We start from the raw sequence: 25,011 nt of genomic DNA on the forward strand, positions 1-25,011 counted from the left end.
GGCCGGGTCCCCTCCGCATATTCCCCTAAGAGATGCCCTCCTTTGGTTCGCCGCTGTTTATTCCCCACTCTCGGCTGCTGGGCATGCCTCATTTGCGGCGCTGGCTGTTTCTTTGTCCGGATGTGACAGCTTTTCAGTTGAGTCTGGCGAGGGGGGGTGTCATTGCTCTAACAGAGGCTCCCACACCTCTTTTTCTTCTCCGCTGTCAGGGACTGGCGGGATGAGGAAGAAATGGTGGGAGCCATTTGCCCCAAAGCCCCCCTGGATCGTGGTGGTAGTGGGGCACTGGGGAGCAGTCTGGGGAAGGGACAAGCCGGATGATGCTAGAAGCAGAGGGTTTGAGCGATCAAGGGGGGGCATCAGGACAAGGAGGGTCTTCCAGGGCAGGGTTAAAGGCTGAGAGTCACAGTGTTGAGTGCAGACTCAGAGAGGAGTCAGAGTGGCGCAGCTATCCAGCAACAGGACAGTCCCAGTCTTGCTGGCTCTCCTCCCCCTCTGACACCTCGATGGAGCAGACTCCTGCAAATTGCTGAGCAATGGGCCAGACAGACCCAGAGGAGGAGCTCACCCCCCCCCCCCCCGACAAAGCCTTCATTTGCTTGAGAAGATCCAGAGCAAAAGGTTACAGGAGGAAGTGTGGAGCTAATGGTCAGTTTCGGCAATGTCTTAGCTGGAGTAAGGTGAACCAAAATGTTGTTGTTTTCTGCTACTAAAGAGCTGATTGCATTCTGTGCCTTCCGTGTGTGTGCCTGCCCTGTGGTTGACTTGGCTCGTTGACAGCTCCCTGACATCCTCAACAGCGTTTGCACAGCTCAGAAGCAAAGTGAGTCTTGAGGTCTGGGAGAGAGCCATTGCCGAAGAATGGCAAGCACAGAGAACACTGGTCAAGCAAAGAACCCAGTGTCAGGTGCGTTCCTGGCTACTACCATAAAACAATCCCTACCCAGGTTGATTTGAGGGTGGGATGAAACAGCAGGACTTATAGAATCATATAGTTGGAAGGGACACAATGCCCATTGTCCGAAGTGTAAAAGGGGACCCCTGACCATTAGGTCCAGTCATGACCGACTCTGGGGTTGCGTCGCTCATCTTGCTTTATTGGCCAAGGGAGCAGGCGTACAGCTTACCGCTGGAGCGGTACCTATTTATCTACTTGCACTTTGATGTGCTTTTGAACTGCTAGGTTGGCAGGAGCAGGGACTGAGCAACGGGAGCTCACCCTGTCGTGGGGATTCGAACCGCCGACCTTCTGATCGGCAAGTCCTAGGCTCTGTGGTTTAACCCACAGTGCCACTCGTGTCCCTGTCAGAAGTGAGCCAGCAGTAAAAACAAACTCTGCAAGTTGGAGTTAATGCTTTATTAGCAAAAAACATGGTCTGCCTGGAACTGGCAAAGGATCAGTAACTCATCCATGGCAGGTCTGGCCCCCATGAAGCAGGTGCCAAGACCAAAAGTCCCCACCGCCCCACAGACGTCTCCTCCTCTCCAGCGCTTTCCCCTAGCAAATGGAGGCTTCTCCTGTGTGTCTGTCTTTGCTCCTTCCATTTCATGCCTCTCCTGGTTCTGGGAGACTGGGGGTGGGAGGAGCTTGTCGCAGCAGGAGGGGGACACACCTGTGACTCTTCCATAATCGGACTGATTTCTGCCTCTTGATCTCCCTCATCCAACTCTTCTGCTTCTGGACTTCTCTCTGCCACAGACTCTCACAGCTCACGAAGCCCTGTTGTCTCTTCAGCTTCAAACACCTCCTCTTCTCCCTCTGACCACTCATCGCTGTCGCACTACCACTCCCCGGGCTCTGAGCTTTCCCTCCTTGGTGGTTCCCCAGCCGGTTCCTCCCACCATTCCTCTGCATCCAACCAGTCCATGACAGTCATCTAGTCCAATCTCTGCAATCAAAGAATTACTACTAACTTTTGATGTCCAACCATTTTTCTTGCTATGAGCTGGCCTCTATTAACAAGGTCCATGTTATGTCCTGAATGGTGGTTTTAATCTCTAACACTCAGACTTGGCTGGTAAGTAGTGCATTTTCAGCTGTGCGTACATAAGACCATCGGGAGAACCTACCAGATCGGGCTGGTGGCCAATTTAGCCCAGCATCCTACCAGATGCCTGTGGAAGTCCTGCCAGCAGGACCTGACCACAAGAGCACTCTTGTGATTCTCAGGAACTGGTATTCAGAAGCATCACTGCCTCTGACCAGGGAGGCAGAGCACTCAGCACAGACATCCCTACCAGCCACAATGCCTGGGCTCTGCCTCCATGGTTGGAGAGGCAGCAATGCTTCTGTATACCATAAGGTTTCCAGATATTTTTCAAGGAATCCAGGGACACTTTAAAAAAAAGGGGGGGAGAGATTTTTTTTTAAGTTATTAAAAAAAAAGAAGTAATCTCTTCTGTGGTCTCCTCTGTCACGCGGTCTTCCTCTGGGTCCTGGCCTGCTCTCTTGGAGCGCTAGCCACCATGGAGTAGGCTTGGGTCAGGCCTGGGCTCAGCCAGATGTCCTTGCTCTCCCGGTGTTCTCCTATCTCTCCTCCTGAGCTGCGGCAGCCGCGTGGCAAGGTCGGGGCTCCACTCTTTTTTCTCCTTCCTCTTTCTCTCTCTTCCCTCTCTTTCTCCTCTCCTCCTTCTCCCTGCGTCGGCTCCCCCGGCTCGATTTTGATCACGGGGGGGGGGGGGGGCGGTGTCCGCCATTCCCCCAGTTGATGCTCCAAGCATCCCCAGTTCCCCTTCGGCAGTGGCAGCGGCAGTCTCAGCAGCCCAGAGCCAGCCTGGTAGTGCAGTTGGCTCTGGCCTGCTTCAGGAGCTGCTCACTGCCGTGGTGCCCACCATTTTGCCTTGCTGGAAGTCCCCATATGAGGTGCCTTGTGCCGTTGAACCAATCACGCAACATTTATTCCCTACTAATAAATCTACAACACTTAAAATATAAATCCGGGGACATTAAATGAAATCTGGGGACGGATTTTGTCTGGGGACAGATTTGTAAATCCCCGGGAAACAGGGATGTCTGGTAACCATAGTATACCAGTTGCTGAAAGCAGTGCAGGATTAAACATTGTGGAGGCCCTTAGGCAGTCAAAATCTCACCCCCTCATGTGTGCGATTTAGTGGGATAACGCTGAACGAAGAAAGCTTGATTGTAGTTTTCTTTCAAGATCAAATCAATATTATTTTGATCCATTGTAGCGGGGCCCCTTAAAGGCATGGGGCCCACAGGCCGATGCCTACTCTGCCTATTTGGTAACCCGGCACTGGCTGGAAGCCACAGGAGGGGAGAGTGCTGCTCTTGTGCTCAAATCCTGCTTGATACCCACTGGGGTTTCTGGTTGGCTACTGCCAGAGCAGGACAGTGGTCTGGATGGGGACATCAGTCTCATCCAGAAGCATGTTATTATGTTCAAGTCTCTTGGAAGCCTTGGGCTGGAGGACCTTTTGGGTCCCAAGTCCTAGCTGCAACATTCTATGATTCTACACCATCAAAGCCACTGACTCACTTAAATAATCCTTTTAGCCTTCGTGCCAATCCCAAAGACACCGTCTCCCCCCTTTTGTTTTTGCAGGTTGCAGGGCTCAGAACAATAAAGGATAAAAACGCGGTGGTGAAGCGGGAGCCCCCCGTCACGCACGGAAACCTCCTGTCAATTTTGCAGAGAGGAGACACGGGGGAAGCCAACTTCCGCAGCCTCTCTGAGATCGGAAGCTTCATTCCTCCTGAGCGGAGCCCAACTTTTCCGTCACAACAAGACACCGATGCAGAAAAGCTGCATTATTTATACCAGGGAGGCTTCCTATCTCCCTCTCTCTGCTTGATTCTGAAATTAGGTCAGCGATGCTCTTTTTTAATCTTTTTATTTTATTTTGCAGCCTTGTTCTCAGAACAGGAGGCTCCTTCTCTTCTCCCTCCCCTCTTCCCTCCATCCTTTTCCCTGTCACCAAAGAGAAGTGAATTCCCTCTTCGCCTCCGCTCATCCGCACCTCCCGTCTGGCTTCTGGAGGGGAAAAAAGAAAGAACAGGAGGAAGAAAGAGGAGCCAGAGCAAACCCATCTCCTTCTTCTGAGCCAATTATTGAATTTGGGAAATACAAGCCGTTGTTGTTGTTGTTGTTGTTGTTGTTGTTGTTGTTGTTGCGGGGGTGCAGAGGGGAGCGTGCATAAAATATGACAGGCAGAACCATCATCCTCATTAAAAGCTAAATTTAATCTCCCGGGAATTTCCGTTTCTTTCTCTCTCCTCCCTTTCTTCTTTTTGATGGCCGGGATTGTGCAAACAGAAAAGATAAACAATTCTGGTGGTGCATTCATTAAGCGACACAGGAGAATCTGGAGCTCTGGGTGCGGGAAGCGACAGCGGGAGTTTGCTCAGATTAACAGCAGCAACACAGCAGGAACAAGGCCAGGGAGCCACACCAGAGCCGGTAGGAAGCTGCCTTGTACTGTGCCAGACTGGTATTGGCCAATCTAGCTTGGTATTGCCTACACTGACTGCCAGGGTTTCAGGCAGGGTGTCTCTCCCAACCCAACCTCTCATACAAACCTGCCTGGCTGCTGCTGAGATCCATCAGTGGACACTTTCTCTTGGTCCCATCGACCTCAGAAGCACGGTTGTCGGTGACCCGAGGGAGAGCATTTTCTGTGGCTGCTCCTTGATTGTGGGATTCCTTCCCAAGAGAAGTCCGACTGCCTTGCTCTTTGTTATCCTTCCGCCAGCAGCCTAAGACCTTCCTGTTCAGAGAGGCCTTTGGAAACTAAGATGCTGATCTCTTGGCTGCTGTCAGGGCAAACTGGATTTTAATTGCTAGTTCCAAATGTTTTCTGATGTATTCTAATTATTGCATGTGTGTTTTAACTCATTGGTTTTTATTGCTTTTATATTTTATAATGATGTTTTTAATTGTAAGCTGCCTTGAATCTCATCCTGGGAGAATACATTAAATAAGTGATATATCTATATCTATATACCCTGGCCATCTGACTGGGGTTCCCCAGCTACTCTGTGCAGCTTCCAACAGAATATAAAGACACACAATACTTCAGGCATTAAAAGCATCCCGATACAGTGGTACCTCTGGTTACGAACTTAATTCGTTCCAGAGGTCCGTTCTTAACCTGAAACCATTCTTAACCTGAGGTACCACTTTAGCTAATGGGGCCTCCTGCTGCCGTCGCCACCGTGCGATTTCTGTTCTCATCCTGAGGTAAAGTTCTTAACCCAAGGTTCTCATCCTGAGGTAAAGTTCTTAACGCAAGGTACTACTTCCGGGTTAGTGGAGTCTGTAACCCAAAGTGTTTGTAACCTGAGGTGTTTGTAACCCGAGGTACCACTGTACAGGACTCCCTCCAGATGTCTACAGAAGGTTGTATAATTGTTTCTCTCTTTGACATCTGGCATTTGGCTGTTGCTGCGTCAGAGCCCCTTGCATGTAATTCTCCACCCTTCTTGCCCAAAAGAGATCCGAAGAGACGGCTGACTTGCTGGCCGAGAAAGCTCAGATCACGGAAGAGGAAGCGAAGCTCCTGGCTCAGAAAGCCGCCGAGGCAGAGCAGGAGATGCAGTGGATCAAAGCCACAGCCATCCGGACCGAGGAGGAGAAACGGCTGATGGAGCAGAAGGTGCTGGAGGCAGAGATGCTGGCGCTGAAGATGGCAGAAGTGTCGGAGCGAAGGTCAGGCGGGGAGGGAAGCACACTCACCGGCTTGGGGGCTTTGCAGCATTTCATTCCTTGTTTTTGTTGACATTGGGTTGTGCCCAGTGTAGCACAAAGTGAAAGGCTACTACTACTACTACTACTACTAATCATAATTTTATTATTTGTACCCCACCCATCTGACTGGGTTGCCCCAGCCACTCTGGGCAGCTTCCAGCATATATAAAAACACAACAAAACATTAAACATTTAAAAAACTTGCCTATACAGGACTGCCTTCAGGTGTCTTCTAAAGGTTGTATAGTTATCTCCTTGATATCTGACAAGAGGGCATACCACAGGGAGGGAGCCACCACTGAGAAGCTCCTCTGCCTGGCTCCCTGTAACCTCGCAGTGAGGGAACCACCAGAAGGCCCTCATAGATAGATAGATAGATAGATAGAGATAGATGATAGATAGATAGATAGATAGATAGATAGATAGATAGATAGATAGAGTCGTACCTTGGAAGTCAAATGGAATCCATTCCGGAAGTCCATTCAACTTCCAAAACGTTCGTAAACCAAAGCTCCTGCAGCCAATCGGAAGCTGCGGAAGCCCCGTCGGACGTTCCAAAAATAGTTCGGGAGCCAAAATGTTCAAGAACTAAGCTGTTCAAAAAACAAGGTACGACTGTAGATAGATAGATGATGATAGATAGATGATAGATAGATAGATAGATAGATAGATAGATAGATAGATAGATAGATAGATATAGATAGATGATAGATAGATAGATAGATAGATAGATAGATAGATAGATGATAGATAGATAGATAGATAGATAGATAGATAGATAGATAGATAGATAGATGATAGATAGATATAGATATATGAAGTAAATCAAACAAATTAATACAATAATCATAACAGAAGTAATACAATAATCATAACAGAATCAAAACAGAACAGAACAGAAGTACATAAACGCAGCACAGTATATCCGGGAGGGACTTAATAGTAAGTTGGTGAAGTATTTATTACCATCAGGAAAGCCAATTTTGCATGTTGCACTGTGCAAAGGGAGTTCTGTGCGCCTGTAATCATTGTATATACGATAAAATCCCACCAAACAGCGTATAATTTTTCAGGGCCCACCGAAACTTTAATTTTATGTAATTCAACTGTAATTTTATGAGGATTTGTTTCCAGCTAGTGCAAAACTCCTTATACCAATGCAAAAGTTGCAAACAAACAAACGAACAACTGGCCTGGCAGAGCTGGATTTGCACGATATGCTTCTCCACACACGCACACCCCACCTGCTTGCTCCCCTTTTCTCCCTTGAAGCAGGCAGAGCTTTTCGACTGACAGAGCTCGGCATCCCTTAAGTACCAGAGCATTTCGCGACAGGGAATATCCAGGGATCATATTATCTGGCAGCGAGACGCAGCTGCCTTTGGCGCACAAAGAGGGCAGGCATCTGACAGGCAAAACAAGATTACATAAGTATCCAGGGCAAGGAAGGAGGAGCAGGAGCGTTTGAGGAAGGGCTGGGAGAGAAGGAGATAATGAAGCAAAAGTGGGGGGGGGGGGTTTGCCGGGGAAAGCACAGGATGGAGAAAGAGAGAAACTCCTGGCGAGGGCTGTGTGGCAGTGGAGGCCGAAGTGGGAGCAGCATTGAAGGGAGATGTCACCTTTGTAGAATAGGCTTGCTTCGACACCGACTTACAGACAGCCTCTCTATCACCCTTGTACCTACGGGACCGCCTCTCCCGGTATGCCCCACGGAGAGCCTCAAGGTCCATAAATAGCAACACCCTAGTGGTCCCGGGCCCTAAGGAAGTTTGATTAGCTTCAACCAGAGCCAGGGCCTTTTCAACACTGGCTCCGGCCTGGTGGAACGCTCTGCCTCACGAGACCAGGGCCCTGCGGGATATGATTTCTTTCCACAGGGCCTGTAAGACAGTGTTATTCCACCTGGCCTTTGGCTTGGAGCCAATTTGATTCCCTCCCCCTTTCTTTTTTCTTTTTCCTTTCTCCTGTGATGAGGCTGCATTTTAGTATTTTAATGTTTCAATATTTTAATTGTTGTATTTTAATCTTGTTTTTAGGTTGTATTCATTCAACTTGTTTTTATTATAGCTTGTTAGCCGCCCTGAGCCCGGCCTTGGCTGGGGAGGGCGGGGTATAAATAAAAATTATTATTATTATTATTCTCACCCAGGCAAGCAAGAGGCATTGGCACAAGTTCATGGGCACATATGACTCCTAGGCCTAAGGTCCGCCACCTATGAGAGCGTAAGAAGAGCCTGTCGGACCAAACCAAAGGCCCATCCTGCTCTCACCCTGGCCAACCAGATGCCTGTGGGATACCCCCAAGCAGGGACCAAGCACAAGAGCACTCTCCCTTCCTGTGGTTTTGCCATTGATAGCCTAATCTTCTGTGAATGGGTCCAATTCTCTTATTAAAGCCATCCATGCCAGTGGCCATCATTGCCTCTTCTGTAGCTCAACTTCTCGTAGCCAAGTAAGATTGCCTTCCATGAACACAGTCTTAATAGTGAGTCCGTAAGGGACTGTTGTTGTTGTTGTTGTTGTTGTTTAGTCGTTTAGTTGTGTCCGACTCTTCGTGACCCCGTGGACCAGAGCACGCCAGGCACCCCTGTCTTCCACTGCCTCCCGCAGTTTGGTCAAACTCATGCTGGTAGCTTCGAGAACACTGTACAACCATCTCGTCCTTTGTCGTCCCCTTCTTCTTGTGCCCTCCATCTTTCCCAACATCAGGGTCTTTTCCAGGGAGTCTTCTCTTCTCATGAGGTGGCCAAAGTATTGGAGTCTTAGCTTCAGGATCTGCCCTTCTAGTGAGCACTCAGGGCTGATTTCCTTAAGAATGGATAGGTTTGATCTTCTTGCAATCCATGGGACTCTCAAGAGTCTCCTCCAGCAGCATAATTCAAAAGCATCAATTCTTCGGCGATCAGCCTTCTTTATGGTCCAGCTCTCACTTCCATACATCACTACTGGGAAAACCACAGCTTTAACTATACCGACCCTTGTTGGCAAGGTGATGTCCCTGCTTTTTAAGATGTTGTCTAGGTTTGCCAATTCTGGATCTGCACATCCTTCCATAGTGGGGACATAGGTTTCCAGCAGGAGTTGATCACAGAGAGGGTTTGCCAAATGTTGCCTTCCTCTTAGCACGTTTCTCCTTTTTGCCACGAGTTTGTGCTTCTTCAAAGTCCATGACATCTTTGGTAAAGGCTGTTCTCCAATTGGAGCACTCACAGGCTAGTGTTTCCCAGTTATCAGTGCTGATGTTAATTTTTTAAGAATTGCCTTGAGAGCATCTTTAAACCTCTTTTGTTGTCCGCCGGTATTCCGCTTTCCATTCTTGAGTGGGGGATAGAGTAGTTGCTTTGGAAGATGATGATCAGGCATCCGAACAACATCACCAGTCCAGTGGAGTTGATATTGAAGAATCATTAATAATAATAATAATAATTTATTAATACCCCCCCCATCTGGCTGAGTTTCCCCAGCCACTCTGGGCAGCTCCCAATCAAATGTTAAAAACAGTACAGCATTAAATATTAAAAACTTCCCTAAACAGGGCTGCCTTCAGATGTCTTTTAAAGATAAGACAGCTGCTTATTTCCTTGACATCTGACGGGAGGGCGTTCCACACGGCGGGCGCCACTACCGAGAAGGCCCTCTGTCTGGTTCCCTGTAACCTCACTTCTCGCAATGAGGGAACCGCCAGAAGGCCCTCGGCGCTGGATCTCATTGCTTTGACGATGGTGAAGCTGAAAATTCAGAACAGACGAAAGGAAGACTTTCTTCACACAGTGCATAGTTGAACTACGATTTTCTGAAAACCTGAAAATCGTAGCTCAGCTATGCACTGTGTGAAGACTTCCTTTCGTCTGTTCTGAATCTTCAGCTTCACTGGATATCCATGAATTCTAGTGGAGAAAGGGAGAAAAACTTTGCTCTCTCTACCCTCTCCATACCATACATGCATAATATTACACAATTCTATCGTGTGACCTCTTACTCAACTTTTCTCTAAACTAAAAGGTCCCAAATGTTGCAAACTTTCCTCTCCAGGGCATGAGAACTTTATTCAGACATTATTGAAGACTCTAGCTGTGCCACTGCATTACTTTCTGCTGCACAGTGAACTCCCAATGCACCATTTGATACACATTTAAGTCCCAGCCTAGATAATGGATGTTTGATATTTCGAGGGAGAATTACACCTGCGACATGGCTTTGTAAGTCACCTATTTTATTAACACTGAAGCAACCCTTCTATGTCACCGCAGTCCTTAAAACTCACAAAGACGAGTTCTTTTCTCACCCTTTGTGGATAATCATTGTTCCAGGAACGCAACTCAAGAAGATGATTCTGCTATTGTTCTACACTGGAACAGAATGTATTTGAATCCGCATGCATTGTGTTTTACAATCTTTAATGCTTTCAACTATACAGAACTTGCTGCCATTTATTAATTGTTGTTTTTTGAATATTGGTAGGCATCCAGAGGGCACAAGATTGGTGAAGCTTTAAAAAGAAAAACATTAAAAAGTGATCCCATGTTGCAGGTTGTGGAGGCTAACCTGCAATACTTCCTCATCTTTTTACTAACCTATAAGAACATAAGAAGTTGCTGGATCAGGCCAATGGCCCATCTAGTCCAGCATCCTGTTCTCACAGTGGCCAACCAGGTGCCCCAATGGGAAGCCCACAAGCAGGTGCCCATTAATTTCAATGGGGTTACTCTTGAGTAGGGCTAATATGGGATCCAACCCTAAATGATGGTGATTTGGGTGTCTGCCTTCCATTTTTATGGATTCTGATCGTGATGGTTGGCAGTACTCCATCACAGAAGTTGCGTCTTGCATTAATGTTTATCCATTTAGTAATAAAAACTTAAATTTTAAAAACCTGTATTTTAAGCCCTTGTTTGCGCTCACCTCTGGCTGATGGCCATCCAGTTTCGGGAGGTGGGAATCAAAGCAGATCCTGCACACTTGAAGCCCACCCACCCACCCATATTTGAGAAGAAACGACAAGAACTGCCGCCCACGGCGGATCTCTCCAAGTACTTGGAACTTTTATTAAAACCCAAAATGAGAAACAAATCAATTCTGCAGAGTATGTAACAATCCATGGGAATAGAAAATAGGGTCTGTCCATATCAAGACCCCCCCTTTAAGGAAACAACACAATTTTGGGGGGGGATGCGACAGATATCTGAATTTCAGATATACATTTTCAATATTCAGTACAAACTTCTTTTTTGTAAAAAATAATAGTATCAAGAGAGACACACTCCCATCCACGAAAACAAGTCGGGGTGGGGAAAGGTTGTTGCACCAAACTCTGGGTTGAACATCTGGGCTAGACGCATGTCTGGGATTCAGTGACAGAGGCCCCAGGGATCAAATGTGTCTGGGCCCCCACACTCTAATTTAAGGGCAAGGAATGCCTGGCCCTCCAGTTGTTGTTGACCTCTAGTTCCCAGAAGCCACCATGATCTCATGGCCAGGGATGATGACTTCAACAACATCTGGAAGGCTACAGGTTCCCATTACCTACCTCCAGACAGAGACCATGCTGAGGGTCAGCTGCTGTTTCGTATTTCAGGCAGCAAATCTGTCTCCACCATCTCACACACCCTCCTTGCTTTTTACTCCACGGTTGCCCAATTTGCACTGCAGGAGCCAAATGCAATGAGAGAGGTCGGGCAACACTTGGGTGAGCGAGAGAACTAACCAGAAGGAGTGGCACCCACACCAACCACTCCAAAATCCAAAGATACCCACATGCCTTTTAAAAAAAAAGTTGGCAACCCCTGGATAGGCAATGCAGAAAATGCAACTTCGACTCACATGTGGGTAAGGCCACAAAACCCAGGTCTGGTTCTAGGGCCTGACTTGCCCGCTTCCGAAAAGTGTTTGCGGATATGCGATGAAGAAGACCCAGCTTAAAATTATGTACCACCAATGCAGGGTGGGCACAGGCCGTATCTTTAAATCTGGGACACGGTCTTTTGAGCAGTGAAGTCAAGAAGAGCCCTGCCGGATGTCCCTGGGAAACTCAGAAAGCAGAATCTGAGTGCAGGATCAGTCTCTCCTCCTGTGGCTTTTAGCAAGTGGGATTCAGAAGCATTACTGCCCCCAGAGCAAAGCCATTGTGGCTAGAAGACACTGGCAGCCCTCTATTGATAGTGGAGGGTGGATCAGGAGGACTCTGGCAACAGTGGGAACCAGAGAGCTCTGCAGCCCAGTTCCCAATGGATGAACACTGCTAGAGTAACACCCAAGGCAACCGTCTAAGGCAGCCTTTCTCACCCTGTGGGTCCTCAAGATGTTGTTGAACTACAACTCCCATCATCCCTAGCTAGCAAGGTTAGAGCTCAGGGATGATGGGAGTTGTAGTCCAACAACATCTGGGGACCCACAGGTTGAGAACCGCTGGCTCTAAGGAAACAAAGCCCTATTTTACTGCAAGTGCCGTGGCTCTCTCAAGGATTCAGACAAATGCACAGTAAAACGATTTGGGCCTCAGCCCGTGTGAAGTGAGGATGCACACCAGCATTTCAAAAAACATTTGAGTTTGCTCTTTAAAAAGCTAAAAAGCGACTTAAAAATGGCTTTGACAATCTAAGCCAAAACATGGTTTGCCATTACCAGCAAAAGACAGAGAAAGCCTGGCTGCTGGATCAGGCCAATGGCCCATCTAGTCCAGCATCCTGTTCTCACGGTGGCCAACCAGATGCTCCAATGGGAAGCCCACAAGCAGGATCTGAGCACAACGGCAACTGCCTGCACTTGTGATTCCCAGTTACTGGCATTCAGAAGCATACGGCCTCCGACAGTGGAGGTGGAACCCAGCCACCATGGCTAGTGGCCATTGAGAGACATATCCTCCAAGATTTGTCTAGTCCTAAACTTTCATCAGGTGTTTTATTTCTCTTACTCGCCTGGAAAAGCAAGCGCTTCTCTTTTCAGCTGTCCAGAAACTCTAGCTGCTTACATCCGATTTTGTGTGATGCAGAATCAGTCAGTGTTTTGCGGATCCTGAACAGGACATCACCCAATGCACCTTTAATCTGGCATCTTTCAAACAAGATGGCCAGGTTCTGATTGACTGGTTCTTTCTCACTGTGCTGCTACTAGTAACCCCAGAAACAACCCTTTGCTTATAAGCTCAGCCTCCCACTGGCCCCTCTACTCCTGTTTTCGAACTTGTACGAATCCATCGTTTCGACCGATCATAAAACGAGGAAAGGTGAGACAAGGTGAGCCTACAGGCATGGTGGCCATGTTGGAAGTGGGAAACTAACACAGCTGGGGTTTTATGTTTATTTTGGGAACAGCACCACTTTGAGAGCAATAGAAAGTCCACCTTTAAAATGGCGGGCCCCTTTAGTCATTGCATCCCTTGATAGCAGCACAAAAAGAATATCAACAGGACCAGGGGGCAGTGCAAAGGCTTAGAAGCTAGAAAATTCATCTGAGGCTTTTGAGCGAGAGAGATCGTCTCTCACTGAGGTATTGCAGTACACAAAGAGTTGCGGGTTTCTTTTTTAAAGGACCGAAGATCAGAATGCAAGAAGCTGAGAAGGAAAAGGATTTGTGTGTGAATGAGAGGGAGAGTAGTTTAGTGTATGCACGTTGCTCCCTGACAGTCATCCCACAGGAGTGAATGCTGGGTGTGCTTTTTTGCAAAGCTACACGTATTTTCTCAGGCATGAAGCCACTGCAGTCTAGTACTCAATTTAACTTTAAAAAGCAAAAAAGGAGTCTTTACAAAGAGGCGCCTGCCCTGTCAGTTAAGAATTCAAAATCTCACAGTGGATTAGCGTGGGTTGGGGGCAAATGGCGGAGGGGCTCTGTTGTTCTGCATCTAAAAGTCCTGCATCTTCCACAGCACCTTGGACTGGGGCTTCCGGGCTCCCAAATTCCCCATACTTCTCCCTCCCCGTTCCTGACGCTATCACAGTTCTTAAGAGAAGCAAATTTTTGCACAAAACCCCCCACCCCAAATCCCGTGATTAAAATGATATGCCTTGAAACAAAGTGCAAAAACAAAATACAAAACCCTGGGTCAAGGTGGCATGGGGGAAGGACTGTAGTTCAGTTTTTGGAGCATCTGCTTTTGCTGGGAAAGACCCCCTGCCCCAAATCCTGGAGAGACGCTGCCAATTGGTGTGGACACTACTGAGCTAAATGGACCCTGTGGTCTGACTCAGCAGAAGGCAGCTTCCTTCAGAGTCCACCCAACTACTCTCTCCCAGCTTGGTTCAGAAGGAAGGAGAGAGCTTGACGTCTAAGAGAGACTCCCTGATTATACTTCCATTTGGTTCAGAATGTAGGGGGCTAAGTTGAAGTCACTTGTTGTGCAAGGGGGAACGAATATGCAGCACCCGTGATGGCCGCACAACGGATTGCGCAACAAGAACCGGCTGTTGCGCCAGGAGCGGCTGTTCCCCAACCAGCTTCCTCCCGTGCAACTGTTGCGCCGGATCCCTTTGTCGTGCAAGCTTTAAACTGGCACCCATGAGCACATGGGGTCTTGTGCTAGCAGACAGGGCATGCTAGATGTTAAAGGCTCCTTGATGCGAGCTTCAGGAAAGAGCCGCCTCTCTCGTCCGCAGGAGGGAGCGGCGTCGTGTCCCTACAGAGAGGTGGGAAGCAAAAAGGGGTCTCATGCTGGTGCCGCACCTACCCCGTCTTGGGAGCACGTTAATACAAGTCACAATCAATACAAACACTTTTTTTAAAAAAGGAAGAAGAAGCTAAATGGTATATCACAGTCGTGTGTTATACAAAGATTATTAAAAACCAAAAAAACTACAAAGTATGAAGCAGGGGAGTGTCACGTCAAACTCTTCGAAAACGTGTGAAGAGGGGGTCACAGTTCAGGGGGCAGCCGGGAAGGAGGGATTCGTGGCTGGCTATGGCTGAGTCCTCAAACGGAGGGTCCGCATCAGTCGGGCGCTGGCTCAGGAGCAAAGAACCGGCTCGCTTACTAGAGCTCCTCGAAGAAGGCCACACGGGACTTTGTGCTCTGCAAGGTGAGCTGGGAGAGGAGAGAAAAACAAAACACACAGGAATATAATAAAAGAGGGTGCTGGCTTGCTGCTCTGCTGCGGAAAACTGCCTCAAGGAATGGTCTGAGACGGAAGGAAGCAGCAAGCTGCCTTCTGCCAGGAGTGACTGGTCTGAGCCTGCTAGAGCACATAAAAATGCCCTTTGACTAATCCAGTATCTCATTTTATCCAGTCGAGACCCAATTGCCTCCAGCTACTACATGAGTAGACCCCAGAGGGGGGTGGCTTTTTCCCAGCTTGGCAACTGATGTTCAGATATACTGCTTCTTTTCATGGAGGTTCTGCTGAGACATCCTGGCAGATCTCAGCACCTCCTACTCCACAAATGCTACCAATTAGCTACCAGACAGTGCTGGCTTTGGTGTATAGAGTCCTACTGGGACCAGGCTATCTGAAAAGGCATCTCACCCCTTATATACCCCATCGATCGCAGAGCTCTGCAGGAGAGGGCCTCCCACAGACGCCATCTTCTCATGAGGTCCATTCTATACGATGTAGGAGTCAGGCCTTTTTTGTGGAGGCCCCTACACTTAACTCCCCCCCCCCTTTAAATCTGACACAGGCAATGTCTTTTTGGTGCCCACTGAAGACCTGGAATAAGACAACATGATTGATGAAATTAATCACACGTAGGTTACATAATTTCGCCAGTCGCTAGCAAGATGAATACTGTAGCTTTGGGGCAGAAGACGAACTGTGGCAGAATAGAAACAGCACTGCATGTGACAAATGCAGCACAGAATGGAAAACAATGCACCTTCTTCCCTCCCTGCCTCCCGCAGCCATATTAAGGATCAGTGGTGCACCAGAACCTTGAAGCATTTCAGGAAAAGCAGATGCTGCACAGGAAGCCAAGATTCCCAGGAACGCTGCAGCTGTGAAGCTTAAGCAGGTGTGCATGGATGAATGGGAACAAAATCTAACACATGCCAGGCTTTAAAAAAAGAGAGAGTATACAACTGGTCCTTACAGTGGCAAAAGAGGAAGCAGGAAAGGCATGTGGGAAATTTCTGATGGAACTGTTGAAGCTGCTGGCAGCAGTCATTGCCTCTGAACCTCACAGGGTTGTTGTGGGGATTAAATGAGGAGGGGGAAGAACCATGTGTGCCTTCAGCTCTTTGGAGAAAATGGTGAAATAGAAATGCAATTATCTATCTAACAATAATTTGCATGGGTTGATAAGAATCATTTGTGCAGGGACGTCCAACTCCCAAGAGACTGCAATCTACTCACAGTATTAAAAAACTGGCAGTGATCTACCCATTGACAATGTTGTTGAGCTTTTTTTAGGAAGCCAAAGCTGTTGAGCCCCCCCCCCTTTTTTGGTGGGGGTAACAATTCTCAGGGGGTCCAAAGATCGACCAGGGACACCCCACAATTGACCACTAGATCGAGATCAACCTGTTGGTGTAAATGTACCTGTGATGAGGATGGGGGGCTTTGATACATATATTACATATAAAAATCCAACAGAAATGATCCATATACCCTCATCCACATAGAGCCAGGTGCCGCGGGGGGAGACGGTCCTATTAGAAAAGGGTAATTATTAAAGTTATTATTAAAGTTGAGTAAGTTTGAGAAACGCCAAGCCATATGATAGTGTCAGGATGCTGTCAGCGGTTCCCGGCTGGTTGCCCAGGAAAGTATAAAGACAAGGGAAAGTTTCTTACCGTCCTTTTTTATTTCAATCTTTAAAGAGAGAGGCTATAGAACCCAGCCTCTTGGATAATGGTGTTGTCCCGAGTGAATCTCCACCCTCCTTCTCTCCCACTTCCTCATTCGTCATTCTCATCGCCAACTCTACGGGTGCTGCTACGTGCCCTCTGCCTTTGAGCTCTTTGCTCTCCTACTTTTAAAGCTCGCTGGGTTCTGGGAGAGGGAGGGTCTGGAATGCTTTCTAATGACAATGTGTCAGCTGGCTGTCGTTGTTCTGGCTCTCCCATGATTTCCCAACTTTCCCCCTCATCTGCCTCTGAGCTGCGACCTCCCTCAAACCCCTGTTGTAAATCTATACTGTCATCCTCTTCCTCCTCCCTGGAAGGGTCAAGAAGGGAAGGCGGTCTCCACCATTCCTCCTCTGCCCAGTCCCTGACAGATAGCAATCTTCAAATATCTGAAGGGCAGTCCCATTGACGATGGAGCATTCTGCAGTTCCAGCAAGCAGGGCTTGGACCAACGGATTCTAATGACAAGAAAGGAGATTCCGACTAAGCATTAGGAAGAGCTCCCTAATGGCGAGAGCCGTTCAGCAGCATAAGAGACTTTCTTAGAAGGTGGTGGACTTCCCTTCGTTGGAGCTGCTTAAAGCAGAGGTTAGATGGCCACCTGCCAGTGATTCTTTAGCAGCGATTCCTGCATTGCAGGGGGCTGAGCAAGATAACCCTCAGGGGGTCCCTTCTAGCTCTACAGCTCTATGATTCTACAAGCAATGTTCCGCGCTCACTTCCCCACTGGGCCAGCAATCAGATGTACTCGTCTCTGCTGCGCTTTTCTGTAATCACAAGAAGCGGAGAGACAATGGCAAGTAGAGTGACCTCGACAGAGCGTTGAGTGCTATTCAAAAGGACTCTGGTCTTTCCAAGTGTATTCTGCCCCTCTGGATTTCTCTCTCTCTCTGCTCGGCTCATCTCACTGTCTAAAGGAAAAATGAGTCATCCGCAAATGGATCCAGGGGTTTGTGTGGGCACAGAAATATGTATGATAATGGAGAGGGGTGTGTGACAAGATAGGTTTCAACAGAGGCTGGAGGGATTTAACAGGAATGCCAGGAGATCCAAATGACACATATTCTCTTAGGAAGACAGGCATCTGTCCCTTTGCAGGCCAGGCTATTTGTCCACCTGAGGCCAGAATTGTCTTCTTTTGAGTGGCAATGACTCTGAAGGGTCTAGTAGAAGCGATCTCTCCCATTACCTGCAAACCTGATCTTTTTTCTTTTCTTTTTTAAGCTGGAGGTGTCTGGGCCTGAACCTGGGGTCTTACTGTCAGGGACCATGCTGAGGAGGGCTGCACTGAGGAAGAATGGTGGGAGCCACCCCCTCCTCCTGATCCTGAATCTTCCCAGGAGCAGGAGGACAGTATAGGTTTGGAACAGTGGTTTGCAGAGGGGCATAGTTCAGAAGGCAGAAGCTGGGAAATACTGGATGGGGAATAGCTAGCAGAAGAAACATTAGAAGAGAAAGAGTTAACAGATTCACAGTCTCTGGAAAGCATTCACCCCCCCCTTCCCCAAAGACATAGAGAACTCAGAAAGTTTCGAACATAGCAGAATAAACCTGTTACTGTTTAAAACCTCGCTTGCAAACCTGAGCTCATTCTGAGCTTTACCCCTCCCCGACCTTCTCCCTGCAACTGTTGGCTACTTGTGTATCCTCTTCCTTCACAATTTCCCCTTTCTTCCATTTCTTATACATGCCTTTATTAAATCTCAGCTCATCTGTAAGCTCCTTATGCAGCCACACTGGTTTCTTTAGAAGCCTCCCGCTTTTCTTTCTTGTTGGAATTGTCAGCATTTGTGCCTTCGGTATTTCACCTTTAAGAAACTCGCATCCATCTTGGACTCCCTTCTCTTTAAGCATTTCTGACCATGGGAACTCACCTAGCAGTTCCTTAAGCTTTTTGAAATCAGCCTTCATAAAGTGCAGAGTGCATGCCTGGCTACACCCAGCTTTCCCTTGCCTCTGTATCATGAAACCCAAGAGGACATGATCACTGCCTCCCAAGATTCCCAGTACTTCCAGCTTGTCTTTCTGCCTTCTGAGAAATGAAATAGTCAGAAAGGCAATGGAGGAGCTTGTTGGACTTTACATTCTTAGCAGAGTTTGAGTTCCAACAGATACCAGGGTAGTTGAAGTCTCCCATGACTGCTATAACTCTCCTTTTTGAATGTTTGGTAATCTGCTCCAGTAATTTGGTAATCTGCATTCAAGTATTTCATCCCGCTTGGAGGACTATAGCAGGAAGGTCACAGCTGTTTCCCTCTCCTACAGTTTTTACTCATATACTCTCAATATGCCTTCCATACTCTCAAGTTATGAATCTCTTCCCATTTGTCAACCTGTATTGAGAGCTCAACTTTATCTTGCTCGTTTCCCATACTCTGTGCATTAGTATAGAGACAACTGAGTCATTCCCTGCTACCTTCTTCTAGTTTCCTGACCTTTAGCAGGTTTCTGTAGCACTGCCTCAGTTTCCTGTGCATCAATGTAGCTATTATCCCCAGTACCAGGTGTTTCCCATCTGTAATATCGTCTCCCTCCCCATCAGAATTTAGTCATATCACTCCACACCTATTATGCTGGGTGCCTGTTTGCTTCTGAGAAATGGCTTGGGACTCAAATACCTGAAGGATCGCCTCTTCCTATATCAGCCTCTTAAGTGAGGTTAGTTATCCTAAGTGCAGTTAGTTATCCACCATCAACGAAAAGAGCCTTGTCTTTGGTAGCCCCAAACATTTGGAATGGCCTTCCCTAAGGTGTATAGTTAACACTGACTTTACACTCACTTCTGCCAAGGTGTTTTTAAAGTAGGTTACTTCAGTTAGCTCATATGGGTTTAAAAAAAATTCTGTTTCATTTTGGCGACATGTTTAGGCTTACTCATGCATATTGCATATCACTGTTGCATACAGAGAGGGTTGAAGGGCAGACTAGAAATGTTTTAATAAAATAATAAACAAGCAAGCAATCAAACAAACAAACAAACAAACAAACAAAGGAGCACAGGAACCTGTCTTATACCATGTCAGATGATTAGACCATCTAGTTCAGTAATGTCTACACTGACTGGCAGCAGCCCTCTAGGATTTCAGACATAGTTCTCTCCCAGTCCTACCTAGAGATGGCAGGGATTGAACCTGGGTCCTTCTCCATGCAGAGCAGAGGCCCTGCCACTGAGCCCTTCTCCTTAACAATTAGTAATAATAATTAGAAAAACAATAATCACCCATTTAAACCAGTAGTTTGAGTTGCTTTTTACCAACCCCCAACACACTGCGGTTGTAAATTTCCACAAGTGAAAAATGCACAAGCTATCTTGATGGCAAGTGTCACGGCTTCACTGGGAAGGCTCTGGCAATCCGTTTCGCAAGAGCACCGTGGAATTCTCTTAAGACACCCCCCGGCTTCTTCTTCAGAGATCTATAGCTCCGAGATGCACAGGCAGAAGCCGGTGACAGCTAAACTGCTTTGGCTTCTCTCATGTAAACACCCTTCTCCAGATCCCTTCAGGGCAGAGGACAAAGCCAGCAGCCCCTTCAACAGGAAGGAGAGAGCATGTTTGTGTGAATCTTATTGCAATACTGCAGGAAGGCGACTGTGAAAGGGACCCACCACAGACCTTATGAGATAATTGCCGTATTTGATTACTACCTCCTTAATCGGCATCCTAGGACACATCATGCCTCCCAGATTATCAAACGAGGTGCGGCGCATCTAAAAGGTGCTTAGCTAATTGGGAACATTATTTCCGGCAGACACAAAGCCGTGAGCGGCTCCAGTCAAAGGGTTGGGTGTTTTGCTGAGAAATAGCCTCTTACAGGAAGCGCTGAGTGCACCGTAACTCATGCTCGCCGGCTTCCCTGGCTGCTACTCCTACACCTGCCAGCCTCAAATGCCTTTTGCACACCAGTTCCTTGGCCTTACAGCCGATCATGCGGCTCGGCACAGGTTCTGGCAACTCGGGTTTTAAAGGATCTGTTAGCAAGCAGCGGGGAGGACTAAACAACAGCAAGCTCAATGGCATGACCAGGTATAGATTAGGCAGCTTCCTTTGCAACTACTTTTTGCTGGGGCCGGGGGGGGGGGGGCTGGATTGAAGAAGAGACTACTGCAGAGGCTTAATGCCCTCTGCTGGAATGTATCCAGCGGCTGCCTCCGATGGCAGCGAACGACTGCCTAGTGTCTGCTCTGCCCATGCACACATTCTTAGGTAACAAGCGCAGACAATCCTGGCCGCTTCTGGCACCAGCCTAATCATAGCTGTCAACTTTTCCCTTTTCTTGCGAGGAATCCTATTCAGAATAAGGGAATTTCCCTTAAAAAAAGGGAAATGTTGACAGCTGTGAGTCTGATGCTAAACAGGAAGAGGACAGAGCAGAACCTCCCCTCGATTTGGTGGCAGCCTGTAAGTGGATGGAGGTCATGGAATCACAGAATCATAGAAGCGTAGAGTCATTCTAGTCCAACCCCCTGCAAAGCAGGAAAAACAGCTAAAAATCCCTGAGAAACGGCCAACCATCCTCTGTTGAAACACCTCCAACGAAGGGGAGCCCACCACCTTCTGAGGGAGCCTGTTCTGCTGTCAAACAGCTCTTGCCATCAGAAAGTTTAGTCAGAATCTCCTTTATTGTCATTGGTTTGGATCCTGCCCTCTGGAGCAGCAGATTTCAAGCTTGCTCCACCTTCCACAGGACAGCCCTTTGTATAAAGCACGCAATGGATTTGAAATGGATGGGATGGTTACAGATGTAATTCCAGCATCAAGTATACAAATCAAGACCATCTGAAAGTTAGCACAGGTGCTGGGTGTGTGAAATCAGGTGTATTTAAAGCCTCGCAAGAACTTCATCCTACTACGTGACATGCAGAAGAAGAAAGGTTTGGCTCAGTGAAGTATTGACGATATGGGAAACTGCGGCTGGCAGAAAACAAATTCTTTTAAAAACACGTTGTATCTGTTCAAATACAAGCTGCCGCCAAATGCAGGCTGCATTCCTAAAACAAAACCTATGAAATCCCGGCTCCTTTACCTACCAGAACACCATTATTGCTACACTCAGGTTTAAATACAAGTCAGAAAGTGTGGTCCCTATTCACACCAATATGGTTATAGTAATAGCATTAGGAATACAGCAACACCTGGGGGGTCACAGGCTGGTCCCCCCGATCACAGCATGAATGAACTATCAAGTAAAGATATAAATACAGTGAAATCTCTGTTTTAGAGCGTCTCGGAAGCCAAACGTTTTGGAACCCAAATGCCGAAAACCCGGAAGTAATTGCTTCCATTTTTGAATGCGCCTTGGCTTCCGAGGCCCGTTTCTCAATTTCCACCACTGAAATTGGCAACAGCTCTTTGCGCCTCAGTTGTCAAGCATTTTGGAAGTCAAACGGTCTTCTGGAACGGATTACGTTCAACAACCGAGGTTCCACTGTACATGGGTCTGCAAGATCAGGCCAATGGCCTATCTAGTCCAGCAGCCTCTGCTCACAGCGGCCAGCCAGACTGCTATTGCAGGAAGCCAGCAAGCGGGACCCGAGAGCAAGAGCCTTCTTCCCTCCTGCAGTTTCTAGCAACTGGTATTCAGAAGCACTGCTGCCTCCAAGTGCAGATGTCTATTTCTAAATTGTGGGAAGGACAAGATTTTATCCAAGGAGATCCATCTGGGAGACCCCACAGAGCCGCGCCAAGTCTTATTTGCGCTGCTTCTGCCAGCCAAGGAGTGTGGGAGGACGCCCGGCACCGTTAGGCAGAATCTCGCAAATTGGGGAGTTCCCCGCCAGACGCTGAAGGTCTGGCCCACATCTCTCCTCCACGGCTGCCTCCTCACATCCAATTAAAGCTAGCTGTGTGCATCCCTGCCCGCCGCCGGATGAATTAAGTTTGCTCTTGGCTGAGCGGACGGACGCTTTCTGCCTCTGATCCTGCGGGGAACGGTGCACTGTCAAAAACAGCAGCTCCGCCAGAAAGCGGGGGGCGGGGGGGGGGAGAGAAATGAAATACTGGTGTGTGTCTCTCTCCATTGCAAAAGGATCCCCGGCAGGGGCACACTGTTCCCAGCCTGTCCCCTCCCCTCCTGGCATCAGTTGCTCAGGTGAATCTGCTCGGTCTCTGCCTGGCATCTCATCACCTGTCAAGCCTGCCTGTTGCTTTTCTGACAGCCACCTTGCTTGCCGGGACGGCTGCTCTGGGGACAGCTGCTCACCGATGGCGCTTGGATGGAGAGTGGGCGGCAATGAAAAAGGTTGACATGTCCAGCCCAGCGGAAAGGCATTCTGAGCTCAAAGGAGCCTCACCTGGTGTCCGCAGAATCGTGTTGGGGGACGTAGGGTGTCAAGGGGGACCAGAATGGCTACATCAGCGGGATGTGAGAACCAAGAGCTGATGGTGGTGTAGTAGTTAGAATGTCGGACTAGCCCCTGGGAGAGATCAGGGTTCAAATCCCCACTCATCCGTGCAGCTTGATGAGTGACCTTGGGCCAGTCACTGCCTCTCAGCCTAACCTGCCTCACAAGGTTGTTGTGCAGAGGAAGAGAACAATGCATGCCACCTTGAGCTCCTCGGACAGGAAAAGGTGAGCAACAACTGCAATAATAAAATATAAAATAGGAAGAGGGAACAACCTAGTTGACCCTGGTTGGGTTCCTGTTTTAAATCAGGGGTGTAAAAACTTTTTTTCAGGCAGAGGGCCACATTTTCCTCCTGAGCAACCTTCCAGGGGCCGCATGCTGTTGGTGGGCAGGGCCAGGAGCAAAAGCGAGCAGAGATTCCAGTTTTGCCTTTGAGCAGCGTCAGCGACAGACTCCAGGCTCTCAAATTTCAGCAGCAATGCTAAAATTTGGCACGCCCTAGCCCACCTCTCATGTTCCAGGGGCTACAGCATTGTTGTGGCTCCCCCTGCAGAACGGCACCCATTGCGACCCCACCGGTCGTGCTGCCCTTCAACCACCTCCGATGGCAGGCCAGTTTTTACACATTCTCCTCTCTCATCTAGCCATGCAGGAGGTGCAAGCAGACTTCAAGCTAGGCAGAGAGGCTCCCGGAGGGTGCCAAGCAGGGGGCATCCGTGGTGCTGCTGGGAAAGCCTTGAGGGTCAGATAAAGAGGCTCAGGGGGGTGGTGTATTCAGTCCCTGGGTTTGAGGTCCCCTCCTCTCCCCCGGTTTTTAAATGCAGAGGGCAATCCTGCAGCAAAACATCTCGCCCTGTTATTCTGGAAACTACCAATTTCACTCTTCCCTGCGTCGGGCTAATCAGTGGCAAAGACTTGCACACCTCGGTGGCACAGATCCTCCTACGCCGAAGCCTGCAGGGAGAAGGGCTGGCTCTGCAAAGGCCGCCTGTTTCCCATGCTTGCCGTTCTTTATCCAAAACAGCCTGGCGGTTACGAGAAGTAGATGCATACCCCCCAACCAACCCCGGCCTCTGCTGCTTCTCTCCGAGCACCCCCTTCTCTAGAAGGAGACAAGATCAGACACAAGCTTTTCCTCCTCCTCTGCTACTACAGGTGTCTCTGAATGTGTGGGCTGTTTTCTTCGACGCAGATGCAAGGCGGGGAGGGGGGAAGCAAGCATGTGTGTGCCATCGCACGCAGCAAGATTTCGTGCAAGCCAAACCTGGGTGATTAAGAGCAAATTACATTTTTGTCACAGGGAGAAAATTGATTTTACAAGGCGCCATTGTGCGATCCGTCCCTCTTCCTGCAGGGAGGGAGGGGAGAGAGGAAGGAGAATAGGCTCTACAATGCGCTAACTGGGCGAATCAAAGAAAATATATATATGAAGGGGAGAGGGAGAAAAGAGGAAGGCAATCAAATAGCCAGAAGGAGAAAGGAGAAGAAGAAGAAAAAGAGGGGGGATATCTTCTTTGCTCCTTCTGCCTGGAGGCTGCTGTATCCCCCCAGGAGACCCGGGGCTTTTATTTGATTTGGAGGAACCAATAACTCTGTTGCAGTCAAGCTCATTTTGCACTAGCTAACCCAATAACTGCAGGGCCCCCCATTTTTGCTGGCTTGGCAAAAATTGCACAGAATTGAAATGAGACCACCAAATCCATTTAGGCCATTTCCCCAATAAAACTGGAGGGGGGTGCAAGTAGGAGGAGGAGGAGAAACAGCCACGGTGTGGGGTTTACGGAAATGGGACTACTCTGAGTTAGGAGTCTGTTTCCACTTGGGAATCTCAGATGGGGCTTCCTGTGACTCCAGAGGAAGAATTAAGGAAGCGGAGTATCCAGATCTACCTAGAGATGTGTGTGAGACAGAAAAGCCCCTTTGGAAAGGCAGATAAAAGAAGCCATTTCTTCAGTCCAAATCAATGAACTGTGGAACTCGCTCATTAAACTGCGGAACTGGCTTCAAAAGAGGACCAGGCAAATTCATGGAGGAGAAAGCTATTGCTGTCTACAAGCCATGATGGCTATGCTCTGCCTCCACAGTTGGAGGCAGCAAGGCTTCCGAATGCCAGTCACTGGAAACTTCAGAAGAGGAGAGTGCTGTTGTGATCAGGTCCCGCATGGGAACTTCCCATTGGAGTAT

At 48.3% G+C, this 25,011-nt stretch overlaps 1 protein-coding gene and 1 long non-coding RNA gene across 5 annotated transcripts in view; both read right to left on the reverse strand.

Moving 5' to 3' along the window:
* Positions 1–10,733: 10,733 nt before the first annotated feature.
* The window catches only part of LOC308466025, a 118,563-nt gene continuing 104,285 nt past the window's right edge, over positions 10,734–25,011 (reverse strand). Inside the window, exon 2 of the long non-coding RNA XR_013980601.1 lies at positions 10,734–11,991. This is a non-coding gene — a long non-coding RNA (uncharacterized lncRNA). The remainder of the gene's footprint in view (positions 11,992–25,011) is intronic.
* The window catches only part of NF2 (NF2, moesin-ezrin-radixin like (MERLIN) tumor suppressor), a 96,057-nt gene continuing 81,779 nt past the window's right edge, over positions 10,734–25,011 (reverse strand). For all 4 annotated transcript variants that reach the window (XM_080986353.1, XM_080986354.1, XM_080986356.1 and 1 more), the window contains one exon: positions 10,734–14,724. In XM_080986353.1, coding sequence (XP_080842479.1) covers positions 14,674–14,724 — 51 coding nt within the window. In that variant the 3' untranslated portion in view covers positions 10,734–14,673. The remainder of the gene's footprint in view (positions 14,725–25,011) is intronic.

This window comes from Podarcis pityusensis, assembly GCF_964106645.2.
Source record: "Podarcis pityusensis genome assembly, chromosome: 16".
NCBI lineage: Eukaryota > Metazoa > Chordata > Lepidosauria > Squamata > Lacertidae > Podarcis > Podarcis pityusensis.